The sequence below is a fragment of the Papaver somniferum genome, chromosome 2 (genome assembly GCF_003573695.1).
Source record: "Papaver somniferum cultivar HN1 chromosome 2, ASM357369v1, whole genome shotgun sequence".
Taxonomy (NCBI): Eukaryota; Viridiplantae; Streptophyta; class Magnoliopsida; order Ranunculales; family Papaveraceae; genus Papaver; species Papaver somniferum.
The window spans coordinates 33,740,558-33,753,215 of NC_039359.1; the positions used below are offsets into that span (position 1 = coordinate 33,740,558).

Sequence of the window (12,658 nt, forward strand, 5' to 3'; positions counted from 1 at the left end):
ACATCAAGGTATTTGGACTTATAATACATCTGAAATCGATTCTTGCTCGGCAGAGAAATTTGAAAATAGAACTGAGTAGTATTTTTATATATAACTACTGCAACCAGTACTTGCTTACTTGTACCTATTCGATCCACAAGGATCGATGGTTATTTCAACACTGCAAATTCAGCTAGAAAATAACATTAGAACTCTTAATAGAATCCGAAACCCAACGTAACACTTTGAGATACGATGTGAAACGGTTAGCTTTATTTGCCTATACGTAGTTCCTCGCAAATTCGTCGTTTCAGCTCAATTTGATGCTTGAGCTGCTCAATATGATGCCGGAGTTCAGCATTTTGGAGCTCACCCATCCGTATCTTTATCTTCAAAATTTCACATTTCTGCTTCAGAAGCATTCTTCTAAACTGGCGATCTCGCTTAAACTTTCGTCTCAGAAGGAATGCTTGATACACCATCCTTTTGGAAGTAGAGTTTAAATAGCGCACAGATAAACAAAATAGCTACCTTCATAACTCATATATATACACATCCACAGTGTTATGAAGCTTGAGAAAAAGAGAACAAGTACAATAATGAAACTTCCAAGAAGATTTTGTGCTTCATATTATTATTGAAAGAGACTCCTTCACAAAAGTCTAAAATTTGATTAATTGGATTACTATTTGGGTAAACTATTCCTACCAATTATTGGTTTCTCTGTTTTATTCGTTTGCTCAAAATCGTAATTATGGTTCCTAGGGTAAGCATTATTTTACCTGCGAGTCCGTGACAGTCATATGAACTTTTTTCTTCAACCCCTGTTATAAGGGCGGCATGTTCCATTAGAGTGGCGGCAAGTGTGATAGCAATGTCCCTCTTATTGGTTAGACGGTGTCCTATAGGGAGTGTAAATTGACTAGATTACCCTCTCCAATTTTTAACCTAATGGAATCAGAAAAATCAAAAAACTTTTTTGATTTTTTCATCTTCTCTTCTCTTCTCCTCCATTAAAATTGAAATTTCATCGTCCTCGATTAATCAGCGATTTGAAAAATTGATAATCATTGATTGAAAATTATATTTCGAAAAGATCCAGTTAGGGTTTAGTTTATTGTGTTTGATTTAAGTTAGTTTTGTATCAAAAATTAGTGTTTTGGGTCAAAATTGAAATTGAAATTTATGTGTTGCATGTGAGTTATGGTTGGTAATAACTCCAATTGGAACCGTAACTATAGATTTGGTTGATGTTACGGTTCATTTAACTCAAATACCAACCATAAGTTCCTGATTTTGAGATAAAATGTTCAGTTACGAATTTTTTTTGCAACCGTAAATTACTTACGGTTGGTCTCGTTACTTAAATTACGAACCATAAGTTGTCCTGGATGTTTCATTTTTTTTTACGTTTTGTAATTGCATCACTGTTATCAACCGTATTTGAGTTATGACTTGTAACTCAAATTATCTTACCAACCGTAGGTTAGTTACGGTTGATCCCGATTCATTAGTTACCAACCGTAATTTGTTACGGTTGCTATATGTTGTCATTCTACCAACCGTAACTGGTACTACGATTGGGTTTTCCCCAAATTGAACCAGTTACGGTTGGTATTCGATACTTTTGGAACCGTAACCGAGAGTTACGGTTGGTAACGAGCTAAATTCCAACCGTAAGTTCTTCTGAAATTTTAAAAGTTTCTATTTTTGTAAGCACTTTAGATAATTTTGAGCGACAAAAAGCTAATGGGAACTAATTTAGAGATTCACCCATCTCAAATTTGTCACTGGAATCACTCATTTTGGTTGAGTGAATCAAAATCTAGAATTTCACAAATATCACAGAAGTTTTTCTTTTGTTCTCCTCTAAACTTTTTTTTTTAAACTCTAAAAATTTGATTTTGATTTGTTTTAGAGTTAATATAAGTAAAATTTGATTATCAACACTAAATTATGTAAGGGTTAATTAGTCATTTTTCAGCTTTTTTTTTATAAGGGACACATCGAATTATCATGTAATGATCCTTTTTTGTCATATTCATTGCCGCACCTCCAATAGAATCCGCCGCCCCCTTTAACGGGATTATTTTTCTTTTATTGTAACAAAGGAACGACAAGCATTATTGGAGAAAAGTAGCACCATATTCTCTACTCCATTTTACAAAAAAGGGAAAGTGGCCAGTAAGTTCACAGCACTTGCCCCCCTTCACACAAATTGATTTGGTTTGTTTTATTCAGTTCTGAACTTGCAAGTAAATTTTGAAATGTATTAGTAAAGGAGATGGTAAACACTAAACACATTTAGTAAAGCTAATGGATAACTGGTAACTCGAACAACCGGTAAGAATGAGATATCTAGCGAGCACACATTTTATACACAAAACATAACAACCTATGCGTAACATGTAAAACACTATAAATACAACTGAGTATTGTTTTTCAAGTTATAAAAAAAAAATATCAAGGCGGTAACTTTTCATGCTTATTAGTATCAACACGAGGAAAGTAGTACAGAGCTCTCAAAAAATCAGAGCCACGGACAAATAATTTGTCAATCCGACTCAGAATTGATTCCAGGACTTCAGAGCTTTAAAGAGTCACTAAACAGAATCTTCATATTTGTTCAAATCCCCCCAGACAGTTTCTTCAACTTCTTCCCAAGATTCAGCAGTTCTAAGCTCTTTCCATAAAGCGAAAATGGCTCCTAGTATATTCTCTTTGTGCAAGATAGTATAGCACCTGAAATAAAACATAGACAAGTGTAAATCCTGAGAAATCACTACTATGCATTCCGCTAAAATTACATAATGATCTGGAAAGTCTGAGCGAAACTTTGGTGAAACACTTGTAAACAGTAAGAATTTTGTTGACCCTCTTGTATAGTGTCCTCTTGGGCTTGAGCTGTTTATCAGTCTGCCTTTTTTGTGTTCTCTTTCAGTGTCAATGAATACATTTTGGGATCACACAAAAAAAAAAGGCCCCACAGGTCATGCAGGATTCCCACCAGATCCTATCCTTGGATGGCGAGTTTCATTGCAGTAACTCGGTACAGCAGGGTTCAAGGAACAGGGTAGAACAAGGAAACCATCAAGAAAGGATAAAACATGGTACATGGATATAAATGTCAAGGATACTTACATGGCATGGTAAGATAGACGACCAAACTTATCTCCACTCTCTTCCGGTTCATGTGATAATTTTCTTCTCAGAAGGGGAGATCTATAGCTTTCTAAGAACCGCCTAAGCAACTCAGAATTTCCTCTAAAGATATCAATGTGCATAGGAATAACATCCAATATAGGATCACCTAAAATAAAGAAAGGAAAACAGTTTAGTGGAATATAATGTAATTCATCTACACAACAGAAATAGGACTGGTAATCAAAAGATATTTCCATGATTAGATGATTGAACCAAATTTTTTTCAATCAAAGTTCAATATGACCATCTGCATCAGCATTTGGAAGGCAACAACACTTACAAATACATAGATAGCTCATGAAAGAAAATGCAATTGATTAAGAAGACATTTACCAACAGACAGGTCACTGAAGTCGAGAATGTGGCTAGGAAGCCATTTCCTCTTCCTGCTGCCAGAATTACCATTTGTCAAACTCAAATCATTAACAATTGGGCTAGTAGCTTCAGGATTCTGGCGTGAGCAATCGTTTGGATCACATGGTAGCATGTGAACATTGTCATCCATGACATCCGAGTGTACCCAAACGGGAGATTTCAGTGCCTTTGACAAGCCATTTTTATCCTGAACATGGCATGGATGTCAAATTTAAAACCCAAACACACAAAACCATAAATGATTGTAAAAAGAAAGGAAAGAGTATTGAAGTGTTTATAGACCTTAGAAAGGACTAGCAACTTTGATAAATCATCTGGAATGTATTCCTCAAGTTTTTGAACAAGGCTGCTTGGCACTGGATCGCCCCTGCAAATTGTAGCTGACAATGTCACACAATTCATATTGATTTTGCTATAATTTGCTCAACTTAGAAAACCCCATAGACGGAGTTCAGGTTCTAAATCAATAAAGACTGACACAAACTTTACATCAACATATTCAAATCCCAACTGTTTATTACAAGTATCAATCTTATTCAAATACTTTATAGTAGACATTCTACCTAGTCAGATGGATTGAAAGAATAAACATTATATTTGCTTTCCTATTTTGACCTGCATATTTTGGAATATTTTCAAGATTTACCAGGTACAACCTGACTTCCGCAGTCATGCACCTCAACAACCATTCAACATTTGCATGTGAACATTAGCATCGATAACGACAATAAGATTTACGATACAATTAATTGATAGGAAAGCATATCTCCATTGAACTGTTCTCTAATAATTTTGCAGTAGAGAGCTTACCACTCAGTCAAGGTGCTTGAAATAGCCTTCTTTCTCTTCACCAGAGTTTTGAGAAAGAGTTTCCATTCTTCTGGCACACTACACATCTCCGCACCTGCTTCCGCGTCGCCATTTGACTGATGCAGCTTAGCCTCCATCCTCTGTTTGTTATAGGAATCCGTGGAACTATGTAAAGGCGGCAAGGGCAAGAGGTGAAGATTTTGCAGTTGTTCTCCCAGAAATGATGCTAGGTTTAGGTTATCATCCCAAGACAATGAGTCTCTTCTGCAAATACATAAAATAAAAAAAAAACGGAGTTGTTACAAGTCTAAAACCACTTGATTGTGCCATCACTTGCAACTAAGTTACCACCAAATCTCCAACTCAACTGAAACACAATAACAAACTAACTTACAGATGAGCATAAATGTTTCCCTTGCATCTTGTCGTTATTATATACGGCCAAATTGAGCACGCGACAGCACTTATAGATTCATTTGTTGGCTCTCCGACATTTTTATAGTCGAATTTTGATTTGCTCCATACTCCAAAAGGAAAATCTCCTGCAACATTCTCTCCTGAAACCAGTTTGCTTGTAGCAATAATATCTGGCACATCCTTTCCATCCCACGAAACAGTTTTGTAAGACCCATTTTTAAGGTAGAGAATTCCACAAGCTAAAACATCAGGAATGTGATCCTTCAGGGGAGAGCCAGCTTTATGAAGTAGATCATAGAACTCAAGCTGCACATGTGAGGTTGACAATCATTCAGTGCATGATTAAAAAGACTGAGAATGAAGTAAGAATAAATTTACTAGTTAAATACAAAGTCAAATTGTACCTCAGTGCCCAACCCATAGATGGATGACTCCAATCCTCCTTCAATACAGACCTTAATTACTCGATCAGCAGTGAGATACACCTATTAAAAATGTTGGCAACGGTCAATGTGACAAGTTTTTAGTTGGTCCACTACAAAAGATTTAATTCAGTGAAATTTCGTCACTGTCCATGATTCCATGATCATAATCGTAGTTGATACTAATAGTTTCTTTTCGGCTTCCGAACAATTTAAAATCCTAATTCTAATTTGAATTATTTGAAGTTACTTTGGTGAAGTGGCTTTGATTCAAGGGTAGATTCTTCAGAGCATGTCTACCAATACCATATTATGACACGACCATGAATTCATATATTACTAGGTGTCTCACTGTCTACGGAAGCACAAAAATAACTGCCACCATGCATGATAATTGTGACTATGATCAGATCATATACAGTACACTGAGACCAGCGTTCAACCTAATTCCGACAATCAATTTCTCCATGGCCTAGTTTTGTGTTAAATAACTTAGTTGATTACCTACCAATAAATTTAGTTGAAAAATACATGGAACAATAGTTGCAGATAAATGTACAATTCTCTTCACTTTGAAGTTACACTTTTAAAAGAGGACAGAATTCACTTACAGGATTGCTGCCTGTGCCAACAGGAAATCTCTCATCATCTGATGGAGAGGGATAGTTATGGAAAGCACAAATCTCCGCCATGCGAGCAGACCATTTCTCCACATTTAAAGCTAAACAAGCTCCCTAAGGCATTTGAGACCAAGAAATAAATACATTATTACAATAAGAGATAAAAGATGCAGCAGTTGATAGAAACAAAGCATAACCTAAGAAAAGCTGGTTCTTATAACATGAAAAGGTCTTTCTATGGTAAGAGAAGATCTTGGGCACAATTTGTCCGTCCATGTATTCAGAATAGTTAGCCAACTAACTCTTTTATTGTAAATGAATGTTTACAGTTGTTTCTATCAGTACTCTCTAGTTCTCAGAGGAAAGGTTACCATTTTTATGGTCCTAAACATCAACGAACATGATTCTTTCTGGTAGTTTTCATATATCCTTGGCACTCTGAAGTATTGAACTGTTAGATGGTATCACTTATATGTTGTGGTTGACCATTCTAACATCTATGGGATAGCCATACAAATGGGGATTCATCAGTAGATGAGCTGCAGTCTTGCACTGATAGTAAGAAAAATATTAGCAAGTGGCTAAAGATCAAAAGAGAAAGTAAACTACCTTCCATATTAACTCCCTCATTTCAGGTTTTGCTGACCAAAGCTTGTGCAACCACTGTCTCAGTTCTCTTTGCCCTAGAAAATTGCTTGGGCTCCAAAAAGTGTTGTAATGGTCTCTCTCCTCGTCTAGAAACTTAGATAAAAAGCTTATATCATAACTGAAACCTTTATCTTCCGGAATGTTTTGACTTTTTAGGTCACCATTAGTAGCATCATTCTCATTCTCATCATCAACAAAACTGTCTTCATCAACAGCAAGCAATCCAGCACGACAAAGTCCTCTATGACGACGACCAGGAGCCATATCCAGACAAACATATTCCAAGTTTTTTGAATTGACAAAGTTCTGGGTAACAGCAACAGTGGCTTCCAAGTTTAGTACACAATGCCACCATCCACTTGGGACAAATATTGTCTCTCCAGGTAACTGAGTACACTCAATTGGCTTGTCGTGATCTGCAAGCAGGGGATAAAAATCTACCCACCACTGTGATCATGTAAACGAAAATGTTAGAAAAGATTTACAACGAACCAACGACAAGCTAATAATTGCGTCTTATACCAAGGAAATGTTAGATACCTGCAGAGATGTTGGAGTCTCAATATTGATATCACCATCGTCTTCATTTTCATGTACTGTAACTCCCAAAGGTACTCTACCAGGAGGGTACAACGCCCACCTATTAAAAGTGTAACTCCCAAATTACTCTATGAGCATTATTGTTACATAACGAAACAAGCAAGCACTAAAATAAACATTTTAGAAACACCAGTATTTCAAACTTTTTGTTCTATTTCTCTGTTCCTTAAATATAAAACTAATGGAGGGCAATGAGAATTTTCAGGTGTCACTAAATTAGAGATATCTCCACCAGATGGGCAAAACTATGGGCGCTAAAACTGAAATGATGTCAAAGACTCAAACAGGGTTGTGTACTTCACATGACCGCGCACAGATATATAAAAAAACACAGACACAGTGAAGCCGATATGTTGATGGTCTGTCAAACATGCTGAACATGTAGAACAATGAAATGAAGTAAATGTAGGCAGTGGAATTAGATACGTAGGAATGCTTGTACAACTATTACGTAGAAAGAAGCCCTTACTGAGTTGCTCATACAATTCGGTCAGAGTGAATGTAGGCACTGCTCAAGTGACACGGTTTTCTTTACGGACAAAAACATTGGGAAGTAAGGATACCCTTTATATACTCATGGTTTCGTATTTTCATATTATCATCTCCAATGGCAATTAGGAGATATAAAGAGCATTCACACAAGAGAGTGTTCATAGCGCAGACAAAATAAGTATTACACAAAAACTTATGCCTTGTGGAGAAGACTTACCTCTTTCGCCCGCATAGTAGAGTGTTCCAAGCACTAGTGAGACCTGGATCAACGTGCCAAGATGCACCAGACCTTTCTGGACCAATAATTAGCCATCTGTATGGTGGTCGTTGATCTCCATCCAAGACATCAAAAAGGTCCTCTTGGAATAGATGAGGAACACTATAATCCTTCAACAAACCCGGTGCAACCTCGCCGAACTGTATGATAGTAAAACTGAATAAATGAGGCACATTATTCTGTACTCCCTAATATCCTAAATATCAGAAAGCTCCGGATAAGGGATAAAATTTTGAGAAAATAAGCACCTTATCATCAAAAATATAAAGAGGGTCCTCGTCATGCTGCACATTCATATATGAGACATAATCCTTGAATTTCATGGTGACTTTCTTGGAGCTCCTTTGAGATATTTTGAATGCTGTGTCACCATAAGTTTTCACTAATTCATTCATTGTCCAAGAACTTCTTGCCGGCCAAGTTTCAGCCAATTCAGTGAGCAAAACCTGAAACAGGGATAAAATAGTATATTACACGTAAGTTTTTTCAAGAATGATCCTTAGAAGTAGGAACAAACATCTTTGCAGCTCTCCAGTGTTTCGCACCGATACTTCTGCTAATTCCAACAAATAGACTTATAAAATGTTTACCGGTTTCTTAACATCGTACTCATTTTGAAACTCTTCAAGTGAAAGGTTCTTCTTTCTTTCTATATATCCTTGATCAAAGGAGTACGCAGCTAACGTGGTATTATTCCTGTACCATCTTCTATACAGGTAAAATGAATTGAATCCTGAAGAAATTAAAAGCAAAATGTATCAATAAATTACCAGTCAATCAAAATCGCCCGTACCAGCAACAAATTCAGGAATACCAAGTAAAAGAATATGTTACCATCAAAATGCAATGGTTTCCTGCAATACTCCACGTATTTATCAGCTACACCTTGTCTAGCAAAATGGCGAAAATCATAAAAACAAACAGGTAAGAAACTAGCACAAATTTCAAAGTTCCCCCCAAATTACAAAATGAAAAATGTTTAACATACCGGCGCAAAGTGGTCTTTTTCCAGGAATCTTTATACTCGAGTTGACCCCTAGCTTCCTTAAGACATAATGTCATCCATAGCGGTTCTTCATTACACAATATGTACAACACACTACACAAAAAGTGAAATCAACAAAATTAGCACAATTTCAGTCTAAAAAAACAATCATGTGGGTGAAACAAAACAAAAATTTCAATAACTTGCTCAAAACAAAATCAGTTTAATCGGAACCACCTGCTAACGCAAGAGATACGGGCAACATCATTAGGAGAGAGATATTCAAGAATAGAGCATATGATTTCATCTGGCATTATTCTGAGTTCACCAAGAGCTTCATATCTTCGATCTTTTGGAACCATTGCAGATGTTGTAGTTGTTATTGATAATTCAGATTCTTCCTCCATTCTGATGAACGAATGTCGATTTTGGGTGGAGATTTTGATACCCTTGACTTGATTTAATGTGGGAAGAGAAAGAGAAGGGATAAAAAGTTGTTTCCTGGGTCAAAAAAGAGAGGGAGGGGGAGATTCGGGGATGGTGCCTGACATGACTACTGCGGAACACTTACGCTACCGTGTTCTTTCACACCGAGTGAGATGCGCGTACTTATTGTTTTTTTACTAATAGCACAACTGCTGAAGGCACTTTTTTTTTTTTTTTTTTTTTTGAACAGTCTTGCTAGATCCACCCAAGAATTTGCACCGAAAGAGATCGCACGGATCCAGGGTAGCATTCGGTGCATTGGAATAGGGATAAGGCATAAATGGGCCCCACTCATCCTCTCACACAGTGAGAATGTGGTGCAAATTCCTCGGTGAGTAAATCATTTTTGTTTTTTGAATTGGTTAACCATTTTATTAAAAGTGGGAGGTTACAACTCTAGGATTTGTGTCAATCATGTCATTAAAAACAACGTCTTGGAGGAAGGTTGGGCATGTGAATTCCCAGCTGGTTGTTGTTGTAGCTGCCGCACTTTGAGTTTGATCTTTTACTGCCTTATTTGCCAGTCCATCAGCCGCCTGGTTTGCTTCTCTTCAAGTCTGTGTGATTTTGTAGGTTGTGATGTCATATAGGAGCGAGTTTATTTCCGCCAGCATCTTCCTCAGATACCATGGTTGTGGTTCCTGTTTTTGTATTAGATTTAGTAGTGCATGCGAATCAACTTCAAACTAGATCATTTGCCATTTGTGTTGAGTAGCTGTCCTTGTTGCCAGTAGTAATCCCCATATTTCCGCCTGAATTGATGTGGTTATACCAAGTGGTGCCGCCATTGCCTTCACTAGGTTTCCTTCATTGTCTCTGCATATGATTCTTGCGCCTGTCGGTTTTGGGTTTCCTTTTGATGCGTCGTCCGTGTTTATTTCGATCCAATTGGGTTCCGGTGGAGTCCATCCTATGTAGATAGTTGAAGTAGTAGTTCTTTGTTGTTGATGCCTTGCTGTTAGAGCATTGCTCGGTCGAACTCGCAACCGTTGTTATCTCAAACTTGTTTGTCAAATTAAGTTGTCAAAACTATATGTCTTGATTTCTAATCTACTTATAGCTAAAGTCTCAGACTAGGATAGTTAAGTGTAGTTGAGCTCCAGACTCCACCGCGATCATCATATGAAGACGAAGAACTACTCAAGGAACCAGTGGAACTTCATCGACTAAAAGGTATGTGGAGACTTGAACTTATCTATCACTCAAAAGTGTATCTACTCTATCTCCTACTCTTGAGACAAAAGTCGTATAAGTATATAGATTTCAATTGTAGACATTTGCTATTTCGAGCCGAGTTTAACTCGCCTATCTATTTCTCGAAATATGTGTTGGTAAGCTATCGCTTTAGCCAAGTTCATCTTTACTCGTGACGAAAGTCATGTTGACATTTCAATATCTTGAAAATCGCTTTGATGAAAAATAGTTTGTGAATAACAACTATATAACATCCTCTAAGAATGTTTAAATGATTAAACTGTAGAGTTGAGATTATGTAACCATCTTTGGATATAAGCATATATAGTGTGTTCGCACATTAGTGTATAAATCCATGAACCGGGAACCAAGTGTATGCATATGTGTGTATACGAAATTGGTGAAGGAAACAGGTTAAGTATGCGTACCCGTACGCATACTGGCGGAAGTTCACGTCCGTGAATATCTGCTGAGTTTGGGAATTGACAAACTCTTAACCAGTCACCTTAAGTATGCGTACACGTACGCATACTAACAGAAGTTTTCTACCCGAGAATTTCTGCTGAGATTGGAAACCAAACCAACTCAAATCTGTTTGTTTAGGTACGCATACCCGTACGCATACTTAAGCTGGTTACTTTATCAAATCGGTCAGTTCATGAACTTAAACATTTAAATTATAAGGAATGCAATCTTTGCAAACCGTGGCTATAATGTTCATGAATCGACTCAAGTGAATCAGACCGATTTTGTTTCAATTGTGTCTTCAAAAGATCTAAGCAATTGAACAACTCTTTAACTAGTTCATTTGAGTCATTTGAACTAGTTGTGGTAAAGAAGAATATGGTTGATATGAAAATGCTCATATGCCTAACCATTTGGTTAACTATTGTGAACTAACTAAGTATACACGTTTAGGTACGGTTGCTCAAACCTAAATGAAATAAATTTCATTTGTGTATAACAAGCTAAAATTCGATCTAACGGTTGAAAGATATTAGCTTGAATCTAATCAGGTTTTCATCTAACGGTGGATATTGAATGCTTTGTTACTAAGCTAACATTGGTTTATTTGGAAACTATATAAAGGAGAACTCTAGCAACTGGGAAACCTAATCCCCACACCTAATGTGTGATACTAGTTGTGTTAGCTAGAGTCGATTCTCCCTTAACCTTAGGTTTCTTCTCAAGACCTTGTAAGTTAACGACTGAAAGACTTCATTGGGATTGTGAAGCCAGACCGAACTACTTTTCTTGTGGTTGTGTGATCTGATATTGTTGTATCTATCGTACGAGTACAATTGTAAGATTGGCTTGAGATTGATATTTTCGATAGGCAAGATAGAAAAGAAGTCACAAACATCTTCGTCTCATCGTTTGTGATTCCGCAATATCTTGTTTCGCTAGTTGATAAAGATTATTGTGAGGTGATCGATAATTCTAGCATGTTCTTCGCGAATATAAGTCCGGATTATTGATTGGTTCATATTCACCTTGATTTATCAAAAGACTGAAAAAAAACTCGTAGGTATTTCTGTGGGAGACAGATTTATCTATTACTTTAGACTTTTCTGTGTGATACATATTTGTTTGTTAAAGTCTTCAACTTTGGGTCGTGGCAACTCTTAGTTGTGTGTGAGATCAGCTAATGGAATCAAGTGTGTAGTATCCTGTTGGGATCAGAGACGTAAGGAGCGCAACTGTACCTTGGATCAGTGTTAGATTGATTGGGGTTCAACTACAGTCCAGATCGAAGTTAGTTTGTAGTAGGCTAGTGTCTGTAGTGGCTTAATACAGTGTGTGTTCAATTTGGACTAGGTCCCGGGGTTTTTCTGCATTTGTGGTTTCCTCGTTAACAAAACTTCTGGTGTCTGTGTTATTTATTTTCCGCATTATATTTTGTTATATAATAGAAATATCACAGGTTGTGTGTTGTATCGATCAATTGTGAAATCCAACCTTTGGTTGTTGATTGTTGGTCTCTGGTACCATCCAAGTTATTTCTCTTGTATTCAATTAGACTCGCAGATTTCTGTTTGCTTGAGTAAGGATTGAATCGAGAAATTGAGATACTAACTCTTTGATATATCTTTCTTAAGATTGAGTCTAACTGTCTAGTTGATTCTCTTGAAAGTATATTGGAGTTAAT

At 36.8% G+C, this 12,658-nt stretch overlaps 1 protein-coding gene across 1 annotated transcript; it reads right to left on the bottom strand.

Annotated features, from left to right (window-relative positions):
* Positions 1–2,267: 2,267 nt before the first annotated feature.
* LOC113347323 (F-box protein At1g78280-like) lies at positions 2,268–9,416 on the bottom strand. Its single transcript, XM_026590958.1, has 16 exons — positions 9,067–9,416; positions 8,833–8,943; positions 8,679–8,734; positions 8,435–8,577; positions 8,093–8,290; positions 7,785–7,984; positions 7,016–7,115; positions 6,437–6,922; positions 5,819–5,941; positions 5,190–5,270; positions 4,763–5,091; positions 4,369–4,632; positions 3,841–3,925; positions 3,517–3,745; positions 3,121–3,289; positions 2,268–2,721 (listed from the first exon to the last, which is right to left on the bottom strand). Exons 1-16 carry the CDS (start codon positions 9,234–9,236, stop codon positions 2,583–2,585), a joined length of 2,883 nt encoding a protein of 960 aa, XP_026446743.1. The 5' UTR covers positions 9,237–9,416; the 3' UTR covers positions 2,268–2,582.
* Positions 9,417–12,658: the final 3,242 nt, after the last annotated feature.